We start from the raw sequence: 23,068 nt of genomic DNA on the forward strand, positions 1-23,068 counted from the left end.
CATTGACACCCATTATAAACGTGACAGAAAAGTCAGTCATTTTTAAGTCGGTCTACTGTCCTCATTTTTAAGACTACAGACAAAAAATTACATCAGTTTATTCAGGAGACCCTTCTAGCGCTCACCGTGAAAGAATTTTGTGAATAGCTGCTTTCGGTGTCGAGTTATTTGTCATTGTTCGAGGCCTGATCCTAAGCAAAAATCAGCCAAAAATTGACAAGATTATGTGTCACTCTGTGCTTTCTCAGGCCCGTCGCCATGCCGACTGGGAGCAGTGAGTGACGGGGGGGGGCTGCTGTCTCAAGCACACACATAATCATTGCATTGAAACATCATTGCAGGTCACACATTCACGGCCAGCAAACATGCGTGACCGAATTGCTTCGCGCACTGCATCCTCTCACAATTTCCCCCGGGGAATTGTCCGGTCTAGTTTTATATCCTATAATCATTCATTTGGATTACAGTGCCCTGCAAAAGTATTCATCCCCCTTGGTGTTTGTCCTGTTTTGTTGCATTACAAGCTGGAATTTAAATGGATTTTTGGAGGGTTAGCACCATTTGATTTACACAACATGCCTACCACTTTAAAGGTGCAAACTGTTGTTTTATTGTGACACAAACAATAATTAAGATGAAAAAACAGAAATCTGGAGTGTGCGTAAGTATTCAACAGTTCAGTCTTGGGGTGTCTCTCTAGCTCAAAGTCAGACACACCTTTGTAGACAACCTTTCGCCATCCTGGTCTGTTGTGGGCAAGGCCCTCCCAGTTGTCTACACTGATGTGACATGACTTTAAGGAGGCTTTAAGATTATCCTTAAAGCATTTTCTCTGACCCCCTCGTGCCCTTCTTCCTGAGCCAAGTTGACTGTAGGGGACTTGTTTTGGGAGACGGGAATCTTCCATTCTAAGGATGTGTCCCAACCATCAGAGTTGATTTTGTATTACCATACCCTCAGTGTTAGTTGGCCTCCTTCAAGATGCTGCAATTCATTCATCGATCCTACCAAGTGACGCCTAGGATACGGTGGAGGCAGCACTGGTGGTACTTTTCCAGTGCTTTGAGGTATCGTCTATATGTGGTCCAGGACTCCGAGCCATACAAGAGAGATGGCAAAACAACTGCTTTACATACCAATATTTTGGTATCAGTTCTTACAACCCCGATTCCAAAAAAGTTGGGACAAAGTACAAATTGTAAATAAAAACGGAAGGCAGTGATGTGGAAGTTTCAAAATTCCATATTTTATTCAGAATAGAACATAGATGACATGTCAAATGTTTAAACTGAGAAAATGTATCATTTAAAGAGAAAAATTAGGCTATTTTAAATTTCATGACAACAACACATCTCAAAAAAGTTGGGACAAGGCCATGTTTACCACTGTGAGACATCCCCTTTTCTCTTTACAACAGTCTGTAAACGTCTGGGGACTGAGGAGACAAGTTGCTCAAGTTTAGGGATAGGAATGTTAACCCATTCTTGTCTAATGTAGGATTCTAGTTGCTCAACTGTCTTATGTCTTTTTTTGTCGTATCTTCCGTTTTATGATGCGCCAAATGTTTTCTATGGGTGAAAGATCTGGACTGCAGGCTGGCCAGTTCAGTACCCGGACCCTTCTTCTACGCAGCCATGATGCTGTAATTGATGCAGTATGTGGTTTGGCATTGTCATGTTGGAAAATGCAAGGTCTTCCCTGAAAGAGACATCGTCTGGATGGGAGCATATGTTGCTCTAGAACCTGGATATACCTTTCAGCATTGATGGTGTCTTTCCAGATGTGTAAGCTGCCCATGCCACACGCACTAATGCAACCCCATACCATCAGAGATGCAGCCTTCTGAACTGAGCGCTGATAACAACTTGGGTCGTCCTTCTCCTCTTTAGTCCGAATGACACGGCGTCCCTGATTTCCATAAAGAACTTCAAATTTTGATTCGTCTGACCACAGAACAGTTTTCCACTTTGCCACAGTCCATTTTAAATGAGCCTTGGCCCAGAGAAGACGTCTGCGCTTCTGGATCATGTTTAGATAGGGCTTCTTCTTTGAACTATCGAGTTTTAGCTGGCAACGGCGGATGGCACAGTGAATTGTGTTCACAGATAATGTTCTCTGGAAATACTCCTGAGCCCATTTTGTGATTTCCAATACAGAAGCATGCCTGTATGTGATGCAGTGCCGTCTAAGGGCCCGAAGATCACGGGCACCCAGTATGGTTTTCCGGCCTTGACCCTTACGCACAGAGATTCTTCCAGATTCTCTGAATCTTTTGATGATATTATGCTGTAGATGATGATATGTTCAAACTCTTTGCAATTTTACACTGTCAAACTCCTTTCTGATATTGCTCCACTATTTGTCGGCGCAGAATTAGGGGGATTGGTGATCCTCTTCCCATCTTTACTTCTGAGAGCCGCTGCCACTCCAAGATGCTCTTTTTATACCCAGTCATGTTAATGACCTATTGCCAATTGACCTAATGAGTTGCAATTTGGTCCTCCAGCTGTTCCTTTTTTGTACCTTTAACTTTTCCAGCCTCTTATTGCCCCTGTCCCAACTTTTTTGAGATGTGTTGCTGTCATGAAATTTCAAATGAGCCAATATTTGGCATGACATTTCAAAATGTCTCACTTTCGACATTTGATATGTTGTCTATATTCTATTGTGAATACAATATCAGTTTTTGAGATTTGTAAATTATTGCATTCCGTTTTTATTTACAATTTGTACTTTGTCCCAACTTTTTTGGAATCGGGGTTGTATGCCTTTCTCCTCAAATACTCTCTCATGCATTCAACCAAAGGCAGAACTCGCAGCTTGAATCCAGGGTTGGATTTACTGTCAAACAATTTCAGTTTCCATACAGGCATCAAACTTTATGGAGTATTTCGTGAGGCACAGGGAGACTGTAGGTTTAACTGTGTGTGTGTGTGCACATAATGTTGATTGTACTTCTCATTTTACATTGACGTTGTCCTAAGACTCCTGTTCTCAAGTGCCAGTGCATTTATGATGTTTGATAGCAGCTGAATGATATTAAAGATTTTATTTCTCTATTACAGCTCCGTAATTACCATGTAACACTGGTGACCCGAGTTATTATGTTAAACGGAATAAGAATTTTTATTTGCAGGCATTGTAATTATAAAAATAACTATCCCAAAATGTTCCAGAGTTTAGAAAAGGGGGACGCATTTCTGATTTGTGGTATTTGCAATATCTGCCTTTTGGTCAAGACTTTTTATGACATAGCCATTATGCAGGATATTCCTTTGCTCAATCAAAATGGTTCTGATACACTGTCTGCACTTCTTCTTTCCCTTTGTTTGCCTATGCTTGTGGAAATTGCATTTAATTACATTTAATTCTGATTACTTGCTGCACAAGAGCTGCGGACTGCTTTAAAAAAAAAACAAGCAAAAAAAATTAATCCTTTTCCAATTTTTACACACAACCTTATTACAGACCTGGTGTAAAAGTGGTGACACTGGCAACCCTGAGGTTTGTTAGCTTGCTTGCTGAATTATGACCCATTGTGGCATTATTAGGTGTCTTATTAAGAGCATTTCTTTGTATGTATTCATTTCTAGGCAGTTGCAGTTTTGACAGCCACGTATCCTGTGGGTCACATGCCATATGGGTGGCTGACTGAGCTCCGTGTTATCTACCCTGCCTTCGACAAGGTAAGGTAAACCAAAAGATATACAGTACCATTGCATTAATGGTATTTAGCAGACGTTCTTATCCAGAGCAACGTACAACATACCCAGAGCAGCCTGGGGAATAGTTGGGGGTTAGGTGCCTTCCTCAAGGGCACTTTAGCCATTCCTGCTGGTCCAGGGAATCAAACCAGCGACCTTTTGGTCCCAAAGCTGCTTCTCTAACCATTAGGCCATGGCTTCCCCAGTCATATATGGTGATATATTATGACATAGTGATACAGTAGTCAAGTTAAGTTTATTTGTATCGCGCTTTTAACAACAAACATTGTTGCAAAGCAGCTTTACAGAAAATTAAGGACTTTAAACATGAGCTAATTTGATCCCTAATTTATCCGCAATAAGCAAGCCTGTGGTGATGGTGGTAAGGGAAAACTCCCTCAGACAACATGAGGAAGAAACCTTGAGAGGAACCAGACTCAAAAGGGAGCCCATCCTCATTTGGGTGAAGACAGATAGCATGATTATAAATAACTCACTTCTATAACTATCCTATAGAGTCACAAAGTATAACTGTGAAACCAGGAAATTCATTATAGTTTTAGCATGAAGTCTGTTTTGTTGAATTTATAAGCTGCTCATTGATGGAAACTTGAGTGCAAAACTGTTCATGACAACTGCAGTCCTAAAGTTATCATGTCAACTGTAGTCTTCAGCCGTAGATGCATTACTGTAAGTGTCCAGAGCCATCTTACAAGTGCGACTTTCGACTGTCCATATGGGGCCGTGCTCCACGGGAGCAATGTGATGAGATTCCAGCCAGACGTAAGGCATCAGGATGGATCAGGCAGGGCCAAAGAGCAGAAGAGGTCAGCATCACTGGTGTCTCAGGATCGACATGTAGCTTGACAGAGAGAGACAGACAGAGGGAAGAGATAGGGGGGAGAGAGAGAGAGAGAGAACACAGGTTGTTAGGTATGCCCAATGTCACCTAATGAGTAAGAACAGTATACACTAACTATGACAGTGTAACTAAAAGGGGAGAGCCAGAAGGTAACACAGATGTGAGGGAGCCCTGGGATATAAAGCGGCAGCCACTCCACCATCACCAAACCCAAGTAAATGTGTGAGAGTGGGGGACTGACAGCATCCATACATCCCTGTTTACCAAAACATTCTATGCCTGAGGACCCTCCAGATCTACTCCTTTACCTAATAAAAAAAAAAACTATCAACAAAAGGCTTGACTAAACAGATATGTTTTCAGCCTAGACTTAAACACTGAGACTGTGTCTGAGTCCCGAACACTCCTTGGAAGGCTATTCCATAACTGTGGGGCTTTGTAAGAAAAGGCTCTGCCCCCTGATGTAGCCTTCACTATATGAGGTACCAGCAGATAGCCTGCACCTTTTGATCTAAGTAGGCATGGCGGGTCATAGAGGAGCAGAAGTTTGCTCGGGTACTGTGGCGCAAGATCATTCAGTGCTTTAAAGGTCATTAGCAGTATTTTATAGTCAATGTGAAATTTGATTGGGAGCCAATGCACTGTGGATAAGACAGGGATGATATGGTCATATCTTCTAGTTCTAGTAAGGACTCTTGCTGCTGCATTTTGAACTAACTGGAGCTTGTTTATGAACTTATTGGAACATCCAGACAGTAAGGCATTACAATAATCCAACCTAGAGGTAACAAAAGCATGAACTAGTTTTTCTGCGTCATGTAGTGACGTTAAATTTCTTATCTTAGCAATATTTCTAAGATGAAAGAAAGCTATCCAGGTAATGTTATCAATATGAGTTTCGAATGAAAGACTGGAGTCAGTAATCACCCCGAGGTCTTTTACGGCTGCACGTGAAGAACAGAAAGGCCATCCAGAGTTACTGTGTAATCAGAAAGCCTACTTCAAGTTCACTTTATTGTCAATAATGCCATATGTGCAGGACATACACAGAATTGAAATTCTGTTTCCCTCTTATCTGCGGTGCAAACAGTAATAAACATGAAATATAAAATATAGGTACAAGATATAAACTTTAAAAAGAGGAAGAAAAAAACCGGGGGGGGGGGGGGGGTATTTACACACACAAGCTAAAGCTATCTAAGAAAGACAGTGGCAATTCAGAAAGTGCAAATGTGGCAGTGTGAACAGAATTAACGGTATAAATTTAAATGTGACGAATGACAATATAAACAGAATGAACAATGTAAATGGGAACAGCAGTCTGACAGTATAGTAATTATCAGTATAAATAAATATGGCAGTATGAGCAGAATTTTCAGTGTAAGTATAAATATGGCAGATATGTATAAAGTGTAAACAGTGTTCTAAACAGTTTTTATATAGTGCAATTAACTTTAAAAAAAACGTGTAGACAGTATTGTAAACAGTTTTAACATAGTGCAATTGAATTCCGTTACAGTTCGTTAAAGTGGCTGGTGACATTTGGTTTGTGTATTAAGGGAAGGGGGTACTGGCCTGGGAGGGAGTTCGGCTTGGTGGATGAAGCTGTCTCTCAGTCTGCTGGTTCTCGCCCGGAGGCTTCTCATTCTCCTCCCAGAAGGCAGGAGGCTGAAGAAGTGGTGGTTGGGATGGGTGGAGTCGCCCGCAATGCTGAGTGCTCTGCGGGCCAGGCGTGTCTTGTAAATATCCTGAAGGGAGGGTAGGGGGACACTGATGATCTTCTCAGCTGCTCTCACTATGCACTGCAGGGTCTTCCGGCAGGATGCAGTACAGCCGCCGTACCACACAGTGATGCAGCTGGTCAGGATGCTCTCGATGGTTCCACGGTAGAAGGTCTGCATGATAGTGGCTGGTGCTCTAGCCCTTTTCAGTCTGCGGAGGAAGTAGAGGCGCTGCTGAGCTTTCCTGGCCAGCGATGCAGTGTTGCTGCTCCAGGAGAGATCCTCGGTGAGGTACACACCCAGGAACTTGGTGCTGCTCACTCTCTCCACAGCGGCACCATTGATGGTCAGTGGAGGATGCTGGGTGGAGGCTCTCCGGAAGTCGACAACCATCTCCTTCGTCTTCTCCACATTAAGAGAGAGATTGTTGTCTCTGCACCACGCGGCCAGTTGGCTCAACTCGTCCCTGTAGTATGACTCATCATTGTTGTTAATGAGTCCCACCACAGTCGTGTCATCCGCAAACTTGATGAAGAGGTTGCTGTTGTGTGTTGGTGTGCAGTCATGGGTCAGCAGGGTGAAGAGAAGGGGGCTGAGCACACATCCTTGAGGGGCCCCTGTGTTCAGTATGATGGTGCTGGATGTGTTGCTGCCGACCCGGACTGCCTGTGGTCTTCCGGTCAGGAAGTCCAGCAACCAGTTGCAGAGGGATGTGTTTAGTCCTAGACAGTCCAGTTTCTGAATCAGCTGCTGGGGGATGATTGTGTTAAATGCTGAACTAAAGTCTAAGAACAGCATCCGCATGTAAGAGTCCTTAGTGTCCAGGTGAGTGAGAGCTGAGTGAAGAGCGGTGGAGATTACATCATCAGTGGACCTATTGGCTCGATATGCAAATTGGTACGGGTCCATGGAGGGAGGGAGGATGGATTTGATGTGCTGCATGACTAACCGCTCGAAGCACTTCATAATGATGGGGGTCAGTGCCACAGGGCGGTAGTCGTTGAAGCAGGATGGAGAGGCCTTCTTTGGAACAGGGATGATGCTAGTGCTCTTGAAGCAGGTGGGGACAACAGCTTGGCTCAGGGAGGTGTTGAAGATGTCTGTGAGCACTTCTGTGAGCTACTCTGCACAGTCCTTTAGCACACGACCTGGAATGTTGTCAGGTCCTACAGCTTTCCGGGTGTTGATCCTGGAGAGGGATCTCCTCACACTGGCTGGAGACAGAAACAGCACCTGGTCATCTGGAAGGGGTGGTGTCTTCTGTGCAGGCATGCTGTTGTTGGCTTCAAACCGTCCAAAGAAGTTGTTTAGACTGTTCAGCAGAGTGATGTCCTAGTCACAGGTCTGTGGTTAAGGTTTATAGTCTGTGATGGTCTGTATCCCCTGCCACAGGCTCCTTGTGTCTCTGCTGTCAGTGAAATGATGGGCTATCCTGCTACTGTACTGCTTCTTTGCTAGTCTGATGCCACGGGACAAGTTGGCTCTTGCTGATCTCAGACCAGCCTTATCACCTGCTCTGAAAGCAGCATTCCGGGCTTTCAGTAACCGATAGACTTCCCCTGTCAGCCATGGTTTCTGGTTGGCCTGTACTGTGATGGTCTTAGTGTCCGTGACATCATCAGTGCATTTACTAATGTAGGCTGTAACAGTGTCTGAATATTCCTGGATGTTGATCTGGTGGTTGTAAGTGGCTGCCTGCTTAAACATGTCCCAGTCTGTGATGTTAAAGCAGTCCTGAAGTGCTGAGGAAGCACCCTCTGGCCACACCCGTACCTGCTTCTGGACCAGTCTGGTCACTTTGACCTTCGGCCTGTATGCTGGCATTAGCATAACAGTGATGTGGTCTGAAGCACTGAGATGGGGGAGGGGGGAGGCCTTGTATGCTCTTCTCAGTGTAGTGTAAACCTGGTCCAGTGTGTTGTTTCCCCGTGTTGCAAAGTCAATGTGTTGATGTAACTGAGGAAACACTGTTTTGAGATTTGCGTGGTTGAAATCCCCAGCTATGATGAGAAGTCCCTCTGGATGGGCTGTCTGTTGGTCGCTGATGGCACAGTACAGTTCACTCAGTGCCTTGTCCCTATCGTTGTTGTTGCAGCTGGGAGCAATGTAAACTGCAACAAGCAGGATGGCAGAAAACTCCCTCGGTAGATAGAAGGGCCGGCATTTGATGATCATAAACTCCACAAGGGGTGAACAGTGTCTGCAAACTACCACAGCGTCCTGACACCAAGCATCCCTGACGTAAACACAGACCCCCCCCCGCCGCGGGTCTTACCTCCTTCAATGAGGGCTCTGTCTGCTCGATAGCATGTTAGCCGGTCGAGCTGGATGGCGGAGTCCGGTATGCTGTCGTTGAGCCATGTTTCTGTGAACACAAAAACACATCACTCTCTCACAGCCTGCTGGATCGCTCTCAAAAGGTGAATATAATCCAGTTTGTTATCCAAGGAGCGTACATTGGCGAGTACGATGGACGGTATAGCCAGCTTGTGTGGATTAGCCATTAGCCTGGCCCGGATACCCCCGCACTTTCCCCGCTTCTGCTTCCTCTCGCACCGCCTACGCCGCTTCCTCTGCGGGTGTGCAGCAGTAGTGGGGGTCGATGTCAAAGCGGGCCGCCGGAGTAGGCCGAGGTCATGTAGCTCCTTAGCGTGTGCCAGGTTTAACTTACAGAAGAAAGTGTTGCCAATGTCAAAAAGAGTCCCACGGCTGTATGTGCGCCTCGGGACGGACAAACGCAACTTCTAGCTGCATGTGGTCATTTCACACAAGTCCTAAAAGTAGATAAAGAGAACCCAGTTAAACAAATGAGACAAAAATATTATACTTGGTCATTTATTTATTGAGGAAAATGATCCAATATTACATACCTGTGAGTGGCAAAAGTATGTGAACCTCTAGGATTAGCAGTTAATTTGAAAGTGAAATTAGAGTCAGGTGTTTTCAATCAATGAGATGACAATCAGGTGTGAATGGGCACCCTGTTTTATTTAAAGAACAGGGATCTATCATGGTATCATGGTTTGGGCTTGTTTTGCTGCATCTGGGCCAGGACGGCTTGCCATCATTGATGGAACAATGAATTCTGAATTATACCAGCGAATTCTAAAGGAAAATGCCAGGACATCTGTCCATGAACTGAATCTGAAGAGAAGGTGGGTCATGCAGCAAGACAACGACCCTAAGCACACAAGTCGTTCTACCAAAGAATGGTTAAAGAAGAATAGTTAACATTTTGGAATGGCCAAGTCAAAGTCCTGACCTTAATCCAATCGAAATGTTGTGGAAGGACCTGAAGTGAGCAGGTCATGTGAGGAAACCCACCAACATCCCAGAGTTGAAGCTGTTTTGTATGGAGGAACGGGCTAAAATTCCTCCAAGCCGGTGTGCAGGACTGATCAACAGTTACCTCAAACGTTTAGTTACAGTTATTGCTGCACAAGGGGGTCACACCAGATACTGAAAGCAAAGGTTCACATACTTTTGCTACTCACAGATATGTAATATTGGATCATTTTCCTCAATAAATAAATGACCAAGTATCATATTTTTGTCTCATTTGTTTAACTGGGTTCTCTTTATCTACTTTTAGGACTTGTGTGAAAATCTGATGATGTTTTAGGTCATATTTATGCAGAAATATAGACAATTCTAAAGGGTTCACAAACTTTCAAGCACCACTGTATATTACTGTTCAGACATATTTTGCATAAGATGAGATAATGATCTGAGGTAGATTCAGACTGTGGAAGTGTGACTATATTTTCTATATTTAACCCAAATGTTAGTATTAGATCAAGAGTATGACCACCATTATGAGTCGGTCCTATGACATTCTGATGAACCCGTACTGAATGGACAAGAATGCTGTTTTCAAAAGGATGTTCTGGGTTATCGACGTGAATATTAAAGTCTCCAACAATTAAAGTTTTGTCAAAGGAAATAACCAAGTCTGAGATGAAATCCGCAAATTCAGAAAGAAACTCAGAATATGGCCCCAGGGGCCTGTAAATAATAAGTAATAGAATTGACTGAGTTGACTTATTTTTTGAGGCTACATATGTTATGTTAGTATGAAGAACTAATACAGTATATAAATATAAATACAGTATATACTGTGTTTATACAGTGTGTGTGTGTGTGTGTGTGTGTGTGTATATATATATATATATATATATATATATATATATATATATATATATATATATATACATTACCAGTCTTCAGTATTGTTCTACAATGTAGAAAATAGTCAAAATACAGAAAAACTTATGAATGAGTAGGTGTGTCCAAACTTTTGACCGGTACTGTATAACCATATAAATTAGTACTCCTGTTGTGCACAATACTTATTAGCCACCATGCTGTGCGTGCATAAAGGTTCCAAACTAAAGCACCAGTTTAGCATTTGAGTAGGTGGAGAAATTCATTCCAGTGACAATATCCACCTCCAAAAACACCTGTTTACCATGACAAATATGTGTGTGAAGTGTAATTTTCCCAGCCTCCACTTCTACTGCTTTTGTAGGCACCAGCATGTCTATGGAGTATATTATTTATGGATAAACAGAACAGAGAAGACATTGGATTAGGAATTAAGATAAAGAAAACACATTCTGGCGTATATGATTGTTATCTTCAACTGATCTTTGTGCTACACTTCTGAGTGACTGATTTACTGCACCTGCATCATCCTGCCTCAGCAAACTCACACACACAACATGTCACAGGCAAAGAAGGATCATTAAACCAGGGTTCATATCCTAACTTGTGCCTGTATGAATGTATAAATGATGATTTTGATAAATGACTTTCTTCTCTCTCTTCTAGAACAACCCAAGCAATAAGTTGGCAAACTGTGGTACGACGGTCACTAAGTCGTACATCAAGCGTTTCACGTTTGTCTGTATGGCTCTGTCAATCACAGTAAGTGCTGCTCTTCGTCTTCTTCATCTCTACCTCCTGCTCATCCTTATCGTAGCTTCTGTGTGAATCTGATATTAAAGTCAGAATGCTGCCATTGTAAATTACTTCTGCAGTAAAAATTTCTGGATTGGGCTTATTCACACACACTGCACCTGCTCGTAACCCAGAAATATAGCCAGTGAAACACTATACCTTTTTAAAGAAAAAAAAAAACACTTTCTTTACATTACTGACTTGAATCCAGTCCAGTTGTATCATTTTCCAGCCTCTACTGCTACTGGTTTTATAGCAGTGGCGGCTGGTAGTCTTTCAAACAGGGGAGGCTGGTCGGTTACGATATTTCCAGATTTTAAAAGAAAAAAGAAAAAACACATCAATTTTGCCCATACTCTTGCCTCTGATCTGGCTGATTGTTGGCAGGGTCACAAACTGTGAAATAACAGGTTCTTTTGGCCCATTAGCCTACTGTCCAATATACATGATGGTGGTGTTGGGGGGGGTATATTTTAACATTTTATATTTTAAAATTGTGGCATGTTGTTTAAAAATTGATCATTATTGAAAGCAGCTCTTTGTCAGGAACCTCAGCAGTAACAGCAGAGTGTTCTGGAATAGGCACAAGCACTGACCTTGGGGAGCCAAACATAGAGCTGGGTGCCACACATTTCATTCAATGACACGTGCCCTATATTTTACTTATTTTGACTGAGAAATGTTTTATTGACAATTTTGATAACCCTTCACTTTTAATCCAGGTCTGTAGTGTGAAATGTTCTCGGCTGTGTTTTTGTTTAAAAATGTTTTCGAAATTGTAGCTGTGTTTAATTCATATCCAGAGAAATATATATTCCAATATAATATACTCAGCATAAACATTTTAAATAGATTCTATATTTTTGGTCCATCCATGACATATTACTAAAGTAGCCTATTTACTGTTGTTGATGTGGGTCACTTGCTGTTAGCCAATTCACTTTCTCGTATCAGGAGAGCTGAAAGGAACGAGTATTATTCCCTATCTTTTTCACCAAGTCAATTTGAGGCATTGGTCTACCCTGCTCTTTAATTTTAATTTTTTCCTCGAAAGGAAGACTGGCAAATGGCTTCGCCAAAATTAAATCAGCAATGCTTGGCATCCGTGCGCAGCTTTCTTGCTAGCTGACTAGCCCCCTCAAGTTCAAGTTCAGTCACTCAAATAAACGACATTTCTGGAACTAAGATAGCAAACTCGACAACACTATATTTACACTTTATTTACAATGAAAATATATACAAACTAAAAAAGCTGGTAGAAACCGTATGTAATGAATGAAATCGAAATGTAAGCTGATCTCTTACAATACACCACACCACTCGCGAATCCGCATGGGACCGAACTGAAATTCACCGCTGCCTGTCTATATTTGAAACGAGCTGTCAATCAAAGAAAATATCCGGCCGCTTTCACCAATCACCAGTCTCCTTGCGGAAAGCTTTGTCATGTCCCTCCCACTGTGAGGCTGGGAGTCCGGTGGGCGGGCGTTTTCGCAGTATTTGTCCAATAACCGTCTTGCATTTTGATATTGAAACGCGCATAGCTCCCAAATGCCATTGAAGTCCACTGAGGCTGGGAGTCCGGTGGGCGGGCGTTTTCGCAGTATTTGTCCAATAATCGTCTTGCATTTTGAGATTGAAAAGCGCATAGCTCCCAAATGCCATTGAAGTCCACTGAGGCTGGGCTGCATCACGCTGTCACGAGGGGGAAAAACTCACGCACACATTAGGCGAACTGGGGAAAGTTATAACGGAATGATTTTGCACTGTAGTTGGGTTGAGCACATATATTTCTATGATTCTGGATCTGAAATAGCAATGTTATAAGGTCGGCTATAACATAAGCCTAGCGCAATTCATCCTACACGATGTTCGTCATTTTTAGAGGAGGCTGAGCCTCCCTCGTTGTCTTAGAGCAATCGCCCGTGTTTTATAGGCACCAGTATGTCTACTGGTCTCCACTGCCATTTGACAGAGTGTAATATCTACGAATAAACAAAATAGAGGAGACTGGAAATAGGATAGAGGCCTTTAGGAAAGACATCCTGATGTTTATGATTATCTTCTACTGGTCAGTTCTGCTATTTTATTTACTTTGCTTCAGCATAAGCAGAAACACAACATGTCACAAGCCAGAAAGGACATTTAAGCAATATCATATGAGCCCAAGTGTAGTTATACTGAATACCAGTATGGCTGGAGCTAAGCACAGTATAAGCACACAATTGCGAGTGCAATATTGCTTTTATATTATATGGACACGAGTGTTTTACTGGGAAATACGCCACTAGTATTTTTCATACAGGCTACATCCAGGACATGGAGAACCAAAACCGTGACATAAATCTCAATATGTCACTCGTGAAGACCTCAATGAATTGTTTTGATAAATTCGGGTACTTTTTGTTTCTGAATGCGTCAATATAATAAAAAGAAAATCACGTTAGTTTGAAGATATGAAGTTTATCTTCTTGTGTTGAAAAACTTGCATTTTTCATACAAAATACGTCACAGATCTGAGTGACATATTTCAATAATATTGGCTGGCGTTGAGTGGTCTATCAGATATATTCCATTGCGGTAGCATGATATTGAACAAGTCGAAGACAAGTTCAACATCATGCTCGCTGAAGGGACTATATCTGATATACCACGAAAAAAAGCCAGCCAATATTATTATTATTATTATTATTATTATTATTATATACACACACTCTCTTTTCCAGTTTTTCGATGTCTGTTGATATGTTTTTCTCTTGTAAACAGAGGGGAACCGTCAGGGCCTTCTAGACCTTCAGAGAAGGCCCAAACATATCAGCATTTCAAATGTTATATTTAATTGCTTTCATTCTTTCATAATTTCATTATAATTATTCTCTTCTAATTCTAATTTGGCCTCATTTTCTATCAAATTTGCTTCATAAATGAAAGGGGTACTGTCCTGAAAACATTAAAATCGAGTTATCCAATGAGATTTTTTTGTTTGTTGTCTCTAGGATGAGAAGAGTTTAGAGGTGCCTCACTCATTGGTTAGGACTCCATTGCTGGGACAGAAGGCCATGGCAGTGTATGTTTATGTAGGAAGTGACAGATGAATTAACCAATCAGATTTTGATTTATAGTGGGAGGGACCAAAAATTTATCACCCTCAGCCTACTCGAAGGGCAACGCTAGCTTAACCACGAATTGGCGCCGTCAGCGCAGCAGTGAAGTCACCTTCCAGCCGGTGTAGCATTCATCAGTAGCGTTAGCGAACGCTAATAAAGCGGTCAACCCAGTGCTATCGAGAGCAAGTAGCACAGGCTAATGACTGAGAAACTAAAATTTCTGTCTCCAGACTCTTCTTCCATGCACACTCGCCACAGTATTTTTCACTCAGACTTAAGTATTCATTTCCCTCTGTAATTTACTTAGTTACTTTTAAAATCAATATTGACAGCTACACACAACGGCGCAACCTGGCAGCCTGCCGCTAATCCCTTGCAAAATCCTTTGCCTTGCTGCTTTTTTGGTGTCTGGCTAAGTTTTAGCTGAGCTGAAGTCCCAGCTCTAATAGTAATGGTTCACCACTGCTTGTAAATATGCGTGAAGAATATCTAATGAAGTTTTGGTAGCTTTTCAGGTGTTCAACGTGTCTTTCCCAGCGAACAAAGAAATGCTTCTGCACAGCAGAGAACTCTCTCATTGGATATTCGCATCAGCTCTAATGTGTGACGTCATGTTGTCTTGACAACCATGCAATATCGTAAACCATATTCAACGCTCATTCTCCATTGGGTAGAGTGACATAATACATGTAGGATAAGCGATATGCTAACAATATTGCATGCTATTGAACCAAATGAATGAAACCCAAGAGAAGGGAATAGAACACGTTTTTATTCCATGGAAAAAGTGTCCTGTATGTATAATAATTCCAGATATTTTACTCCAATGATATCACTCCCAGTGTTTTCTCGCTGACTAGATGTGCGTTGTCAAAATGGTGAACTGGTTCAAAATTAAAATTCTTTTGATTAACTTGTGTAATTTTTTTTTTGTGGATGTGTCCATATAATATAAAGAACATTACACAGTGGCACGAAGTATATCTTCTCGTGTTGAAAAATATATCACTTTTTCACTTCAATCACTCGTGAAATATATTCACCACTTGAAGATATCTTTGCGCAACCATGTAATATCCTTGATATATACAGTGGGGCAAAAAAGTATTTAGTCAGTCACCAATTGTGCAAGTTCTCCCACTTAAAAAGATGAGAGAGGCCTGTAATTTTCATCATAGGTATACCTCAACTATGAGAGACAAAATGAGAAAAAAAATCCAGAAAATCACATTGTCTGATTTTTAAAGAATTTATTTGCAAATTATGGTGGAAAATAAGTATTTGGTCAATAACAAAAGTTCATCTCAATACTTTGTTATATACCCTTTGTTGGCAATGACAGAGGTCAAATGTTTTCTGTAAGTCTTCACAAGGTTTTCACACACTGTTGCTGGTATTTTGGCCCATTCCTCCATGCAGATCTCCTCTAGAGCAGTGATGTTTTGGGGCTGTCGCTGGGCAACACGGACTTTCAACTCCCTCCAAAGATTTTCTATGGGGTTGGGATCTGGAGACTGGCTAGGCCACTCCAGGACCTTGAAATGCTTCTTACGAAGCCACTCCTTCGTTGCCCAGGCGGTGTGTTTGGGATCATTGTCATGCTGAAAGACCCAGCCACGTTTCATCTTCAATGCCCTTGCTGATGGAAGGAGGTTTTCACTCAAAATCTCACGATACATGGCCCCATTCATTCTTTCCTTTACACGGATCAGTCGTCCTGGTCCCTTTGCAGAAAAACAGCCCCAAAGCATGATGTTTCCACCCCCATGCTTCACAGTAGGTATGGTGTTCTTTGGATGCAACTCAGCATTCTTTCTCCTCCAAACATGACAAGTTGAGTTTTTACCAAAAAGTTCTATTTTGGTTTCATCTGACCATATGACATTCTCCCAATCCTCTTCTGGATCATCCAAATGCTGTCTAGCAAACTTCAGATGGGCCTGGACATGTACTGGCTTAAGCAGGGGGACACGTCTGGCACTGCAGGATTTGAGTCCCTGGCGGCGTAGTGTGTTACTGATGGTAGCCTTTGCTACTCTGGTCCCAGCTCTCTGCAGGTCATTCACTAGGTCCCCCCATGTGGTTCTGGGATTTTTGCTCACCGTTCTTGTGATCATTTTGACCCCACGGAGTGAGATCTTGCGTGGAGCCCCAGATCGAGGGAGATTATCAGTGGTCTTGTATGTCTTCCATTTTCTAATAATTGCTCCCACAGTTGATTTCTTCACACCAAGCTGCTTACCTATTGCAGATTCAGTCTTCCCAGCCTGGTGCAGGTCTACAATTGTGTTTCTGGTGTCCTTTGACAGCTCTTTGGTCTTGGCCATAGTGGAGTTTGGAGTGTGACTGTTTGAGGTTGTGGACAGGTGTCTTTTATACTGATAATGAGTTCAAACAGGTGCCATTAATACAGGTAACGAGTGGAGGACAGAGGAGCCTCTTAAAGAAGAAGTTACAGGTCTGTGAGAGCCAGAAATCTTGCTTGTTTGTAGGTGACCAAATACTTATTTTACCGAGGAATTTATCAATTAATTCATTAAAAATCAGATAATGTGATTTCCTGGATTCTTTCCCCCCATTCTGTCTCTCATAGTTGAGGTATACCTATGATAAAAATTACAGGCCTCTCTCATCTTTTTAAGTGGGAGAACTTGCACAATTGGTGACTGACTAAATACTTTTTTGCCCCACTGTAACAGTTCTATAAACAAGAAATTAACATAGAGTAACTGACATTTCGAACCCAACATGACCAAATGTTTTGTTGATTTTTGCTTTTTTATGAAATTGGCTTCTCTTCTTCCTTTTCATCTTTATCTGACAAGCTTTTGTATTTTAAATTAAAAGTTATGTTCATGGAAAATGTACCATTTGCCATGTCTGCTAATGATTCTTCTACCTCCCTCTACTGTAGTAACAGTTTCAATGTAAAAATTATTTATAATCAAATAAAATTGGAATTTTACATACGAACATGTACAAGAGGTGCAATAAAAACAGTGAAACGTCCCAGTAAATCAAGTCAATTGGATTTGTGTTAAAGACGTTTCGGGCCTCATCTGTGGTGCTTCATCAATTCCAAGCTATTCGACTCTAAATTCTAGGGTTATTGAAGTATTTGTAATGGTTCAGTTGCATAAAATTCCTACAAAAGCCTGGATAAGCAACTAATATGACTGACTGGCAGCAGCAGTTGCCTTTTAATGCTTAAACATTAATGATTAGTTCAAAGCTATAAATAAAACAATCTGAAATGAATTGTTTCATGCCTCGGGCTACAGACTCTGAATAAATAAGACGTAAAAAAAATATTTGAACTTGCAGATAGAGAATGATCCATTGGTCATTAAACACTTTATGTTTATTGCATACAGGGAAACCAAAATGAAAATCTCTGAAATTGAAATTAAAGACTCTCCCATGTCTTTATGTTTCTAGCCCTGTAGGACATCAATTGTCACTTTTGTCAAGGGATTTTAAATGATATAAATGAAATAGATTGGTATTTGTTCCTATAATTAAGTGATATTTGTGTTTGTTTTGTCTAATGTTTATTTAATTGTATATACAGTACTGTGTAGAAGTCTTAGGCGCATGGAAAGAAATGTGGTAGACCAAAAATGGCTTAAAAAATAACTAAATGAAATGTTTCAACATTAAAAAAAAAATACTATAAACAGCAGTAAGCCATAACGAATGAAACAAAGTTGATATTTGGTGTGAGACGACCCTTTGTTTTAAAAATAGTAGTCTCAGGTACTGTGAGTGCAGTTTTATAAGGAAATGAGTTGTAGGTTTTACTGAGCATCTTGCAGAACCAGCCACAGTTCTTCTGGACACTTTGACTGTCATACTTGCTTCTTAAAGCTATACGGCCTTTCAATTTCATAAAATCAGTGAAATATAGTTCCCTCTGAAATTTGGTCATTGTGATATGTTTATTTCTGTAATATCTCACAAAAACCCCAGGTCATTCTGTGGCTGGGAAGTTATTTAATTTGAGGGGATTCCTGGGCAAATAATGTGCATGAAATCACTCGCTTCGTGCAGTCAAGCACACAGAGGAAGTCCGTGTGCACATGTACAGGTTTATCTTTTTCTTCTTCTTCTTTTGGGATTTACGGCAGCTGGCATCCACAGTGTTGCATTACTGCCATTTACAGGTTTACCTTTGACCGTGCACTGACAGTGCCATCATTCTGTCGCTAAACCAACAGCTGATCACACCGAGGTGCTCGCTGACCGCCGATATTTATTAGTTTGGTCCTGCGTTTCGTTTCCTTCGCAACATAACATCTTTTCTTCTCGTTTTCCGTTACTGCAGTCGGTCTTTCACGTTTCATGCGCACACTCACGTCCTCTATTGTTCTCTCCTGTTTCAAATTTGTATCCCACAATGCCTTGCGTGAACAGGGAAAGCCCACCACGTGATGCATGACGTAGTATCTTGAATTGGGTCATGGTGAAGCAGGAAAAAATTTCAGAGAATTTAGGGCCACGTGGCCATAAATTCATTAATTGTTCTATTTTTAAAAATTAATAAAATTGGAAGTCTGTATTTCGAATTCAGTAGCTTTCAGTCCACTAAACAAAAATAACTGGGTGTCGGGGAAAATTCTTTTAACGACCTACACTTGAAAAATCTGAAAGGCAGTCTACCTTTAATTTTGCAGGGAAACCCAGTCGCCTTCACTGTTTTTTTTAATCTGAAAAGCGGTATCTTATGAATGCTACTCAGATACAAGCATTTTTTTCTGTAACATTTAATTTTGTGCTGGAAAAGGAATGATTGGAACTCTAAAATGTTTTTGTACTGACTCGATAATGTAGAAGTCAGAAAATAGAAATCTATAATAAAGTTTGTATGAAAAAATATAGGGTGCCTAAGGCTTTTGCACAGGACTGTATGTGACATTTTAATTAATGCACATGTCCTTAATAACTTAAACTTAAAAATTAAACTTAACTAGTCTCTGGTTCGATGTAAATAATTAACGTAAGTGTATGTGACTGGCTGCAACAGAGGATTTCCACAGAAGCTGCACTGGTTAATGTTCAGAAAACTGAAGCCAATGAACTACAGCCAGTTTCTGAATTCCATGCATTGTTTATGTCACATTAGTATTTCAAGTATTCAGTTTGATCTGCTGAAATACTTTCCTGAATTTGCATCTGGAACATGTGGTCTGATAACCCCTGATTTCCGGCAACACCTTTTGTACTCTGTACAGCTTTTTATTATACTCTTTATTTATTTATTTCTCTAAGGAATGTACCAGAGACATTTTCAAGAGTCTGAGGGCAATAACAGGAAGTAGCTTTTCTTGTGTGTCATGGATACTTGCTTCCAGATGTTTGCCAGGGTGGCACTCACTGGGGTGTTACTTCACAGAGAGTATAATCCAGTCATGCTGTAAAGAGCTATCCCACAGACTGTGAAGATTTTCAGCTATCAACGTCAGTTTAGATGGTCAGAAGTAGCCAAGTCAGGGTGACTGGACTCATTTTAGGTTTGAGGAAGCAAAGCAAGTGGTGAAATATCTTTGCAAAATATTTTACCAGTACAACTGACTTATTATTTTCACATAGACTGTTATATAACTGTCCAACAAGCTACTAGTTATGGACGTAAAATGGTAAAATTGTGAATTAAATTAGAACTATAGTGTGTCTCAACTACTTTTGGTGGTCAATTACCTGCGCACATTAAGTTGGACACCGCAACCCCGCAATAACAAACTCCTTGGGGGAGTCCGTTATATCGGAAAGTCCAAATAGTCCGTTATATCAGAAAGTTCATAATACTGAAATGGACTCGCTTGTCACACCAAACACTCATGTTATATGTGAAATTTTAGGCACATACTCCTTATCATGAATTTCTCCTTCCGAGTCACTATTGCAGTTAATTGACTGAGTTAAAGGATCACGAATAGATGGAAGTGATGATTTCTTCATCTGTTCTGGAAATGATGGAGATTACCAGTGTATCATTGTCAATGTCCACCCACTGACTCACTACGTTTTCTAAATCCTCACCATTCAGGCCCTGTCCACACGGCAACGGATTCAGGTGACTCCGATACAATTGCTTATCGTTTAGGCCTGGCGTCCACACGGCACCAGCGTTTTGGGTGCCCAAAACGCAATCTTTTTGAGAACGGGTTCCAGAGTGGAAAGATCTGGCAACGTTGCCATTGTGAAGTCGTCTGGATGAGTAGAACGGATTTGTTTACGATGACGTCACAACCACATGACTGTGAGTGCTTCATGCTGGGTAGAAGTGTAACGAACTCGATGCGAGTTGTCAACAAATCCTATAACTGTACCAACAGGTTTACTGTCCAAACAAGATCACATGGGATTACCTTTCACAGGTGAGAAACAACAAATTAATCCACCAACGTGTAGCATTCAATTTATTCCGGACCATTAAAGACGCCGCCTTCCGCGTAGAATCATACGTCATCCTCGCCGCCATATTGGATAGGTCAAAGCGGAGAATAAAGATTAGCTGCGTTTAACTGTACCAACAGGTTTGCCGTCCAAACGAGATCACATGGGATTACCTTTCACAGGTGAGACTGGAAAAATACTTTTCATTGTATTTGGTCATTATAATGTAATTTTACGAACAGATTTTCCTGACTTTGTGGCTAATATGAAGTCTCGCGCATAATAGTTTATGCGCATGCGTCCTTACTTCTTCTATTGTTCTGGTGTCTCCGAAGGGACCGTCTTACAGCGCCCCTAGAGGTGTGGCATGTGTATTGCATCGTTTTCAGCAAGCGTTGCGTTGCCATATGGACCTGATATTTTACTGATCGTTGCCCATTTGGACGCGATATATTTTTAAATAACATCTCGTTGCCGTTGTCGTGTGGATGTAGCCTCAGTTCATTCATGTGTTGCAAATCACCAATGATGTCATTTATGTCGCACCACAGGGCTGGGTGGGGGGTATAAAAACGCCACCGGTACACTTTAACTCGGTGTTAAGTTTCACAGTATCAGCAGTCATTTAATCCTTTTATCGATTCTTTGATCACCATTCTCGATAATTGTTAGTGATCGACACCTAAACTGGGCTACTTAAGCCTTTGTTTTGTGGCGTTAACACATATTGTTAACTTGACTGTGGACTTGATTGCTTATTGTTTGTCTCTGGTGGGAAGAGGAACTCATGACTCAGGGCCCGTCCACACGAGTACGCGGCCTCACCCAATACGCTGTCGTTTTGAAAAAAATCTCCGTAAACACGGTGTCGTTTCCAGAAATATCTGCGTCCACACGGATTCACTGGAAACGACCCAAAACGCTGTAGTACATATGCCAGGCCTGTATGTGGCGCTGTGACACCATCACACCAATACACTAAAACCGGAAGAGAAGCCATGGAGCATGCGTATAAAGGTCACGTGCTGTTTACAAACAAGCTCATAACACGAGAAGAGGACGATCATGGCCAGCACAACTCTGAGAGGAAGAGGAGAGTCTTTTGTGTGGACCGACAATGAAGTGGAACTATATGGTAGAAGCCTGTAGTCCGCCATTGTTGTTGTTATGACGCATCTAGCAGCAGCGGCTGAGGTTAAAGGTTAGAGAGGCGGGGCTTATACGTCATCGTTTCTGAAAAAATCTGCATTCGCCATCCAGACAACTCCGGGTTATCCGGCGTTTTAGGATTTTCCCACTCTGGGACCCGTTTTCAAAAAATACCGGTTTCACACCTCGATAAAGCCAGATCCGTCTGGACGCGAGGCCGAAACGATAAAGTATTTATGCGGATTCGACAAAAACGTACTCGTGTGGACGGGCCCTCAGTGTGTCATGTAAGCAGGCAAATGACAGGTGTAATCGCAGGAAGAGTGTTTATTTCCAAACAGACAAGCAAACAGTTCAGAAACATAAGAGGCACAAACAGAATGGCAGAGGCAAAAAAAGTGAGTCCAAATGCACAAAACAAAATCAAAACCAGAAAGGCAACACACAGATACAAGGTTTGGTAATGTGAGACACTAGGTACGGCGCATATACTTCACCAAGTCTGCGTGTTTAGAGAGTGCTTATAAGCACACGCTGTGATTGCACTGTAATCCGGAACAGGTGCATAGTACTGTAATTAGTCCTAATGGTGCTGCATGAGTGTTGTAATCTGCTGCACGCTCTGAGCACATAGACGTGACACAGTGGTGTTTTTTTTTTAAGACTCCCACTCATTGTCATTAAAGGCAGGAAACACAAACGTAGTTCATTATATGCGAAAGTTCATAGTAGAAGAGTTAGTCATAGCAGGGTTGCAGTCTCATCTCATCTAATCATCTCTAGCCGCTTTATCCTGTTCTACAGGGTCGCAGGCAAGCTGGAGCCTATCCCAGCTGACTACGGGCGAAAGGCGGGGTACACCCTGGACAAGTCGCCAGGTCATCACAGGGCTGACACATAGACACAGACAACCATTCACACTCACATTCACACCTACGGTCAATTTAGAGTCACCAGTTAGCCTAACCTGCATGTCTTTGGACTGTGGGGGAAACCGGAGTACCCGGAGGAAACCCACACGGACACGGGGAGAACATGCAAACTCCGCACAGAAAGGCCCTCGCCGGCCACTGGGCTCGAACCCAGACCTTCTTGCTGTGAGGCGACAGCACTAACCACTGCACCACCGTGCCGCCCAGGGTTGCAGTGTAATAGAAAATAGTAAGGATT

General features: G+C 41.8%; 1 protein-coding gene across 1 annotated transcript in view; it reads left to right on the forward strand.

Annotated features, from left to right (window-relative positions):
- The window catches only part of ankhb (ANKH inorganic pyrophosphate transport regulator b), a 106,687-nt gene that overhangs the window by 52,995 nt on the left and 30,624 nt on the right, over positions 1–23,068 (forward strand). Inside the window, exons 7-8 of the mRNA XM_060923087.1 lie at positions 3,594–3,686; positions 11,118–11,213. Coding sequence (XP_060779070.1) covers positions 3,594–3,686; positions 11,118–11,213 — 189 coding nt within the window. The remainder of the gene's footprint in view (positions 1–3,593; positions 3,687–11,117; positions 11,214–23,068) is intronic.

The sequence above is a fragment of the Neoarius graeffei genome, chromosome 1 (assembly GCF_027579695.1).
Source record: "Neoarius graeffei isolate fNeoGra1 chromosome 1, fNeoGra1.pri, whole genome shotgun sequence".
NCBI lineage: Eukaryota > Metazoa > Chordata > Actinopteri > Siluriformes > Ariidae > Neoarius > Neoarius graeffei.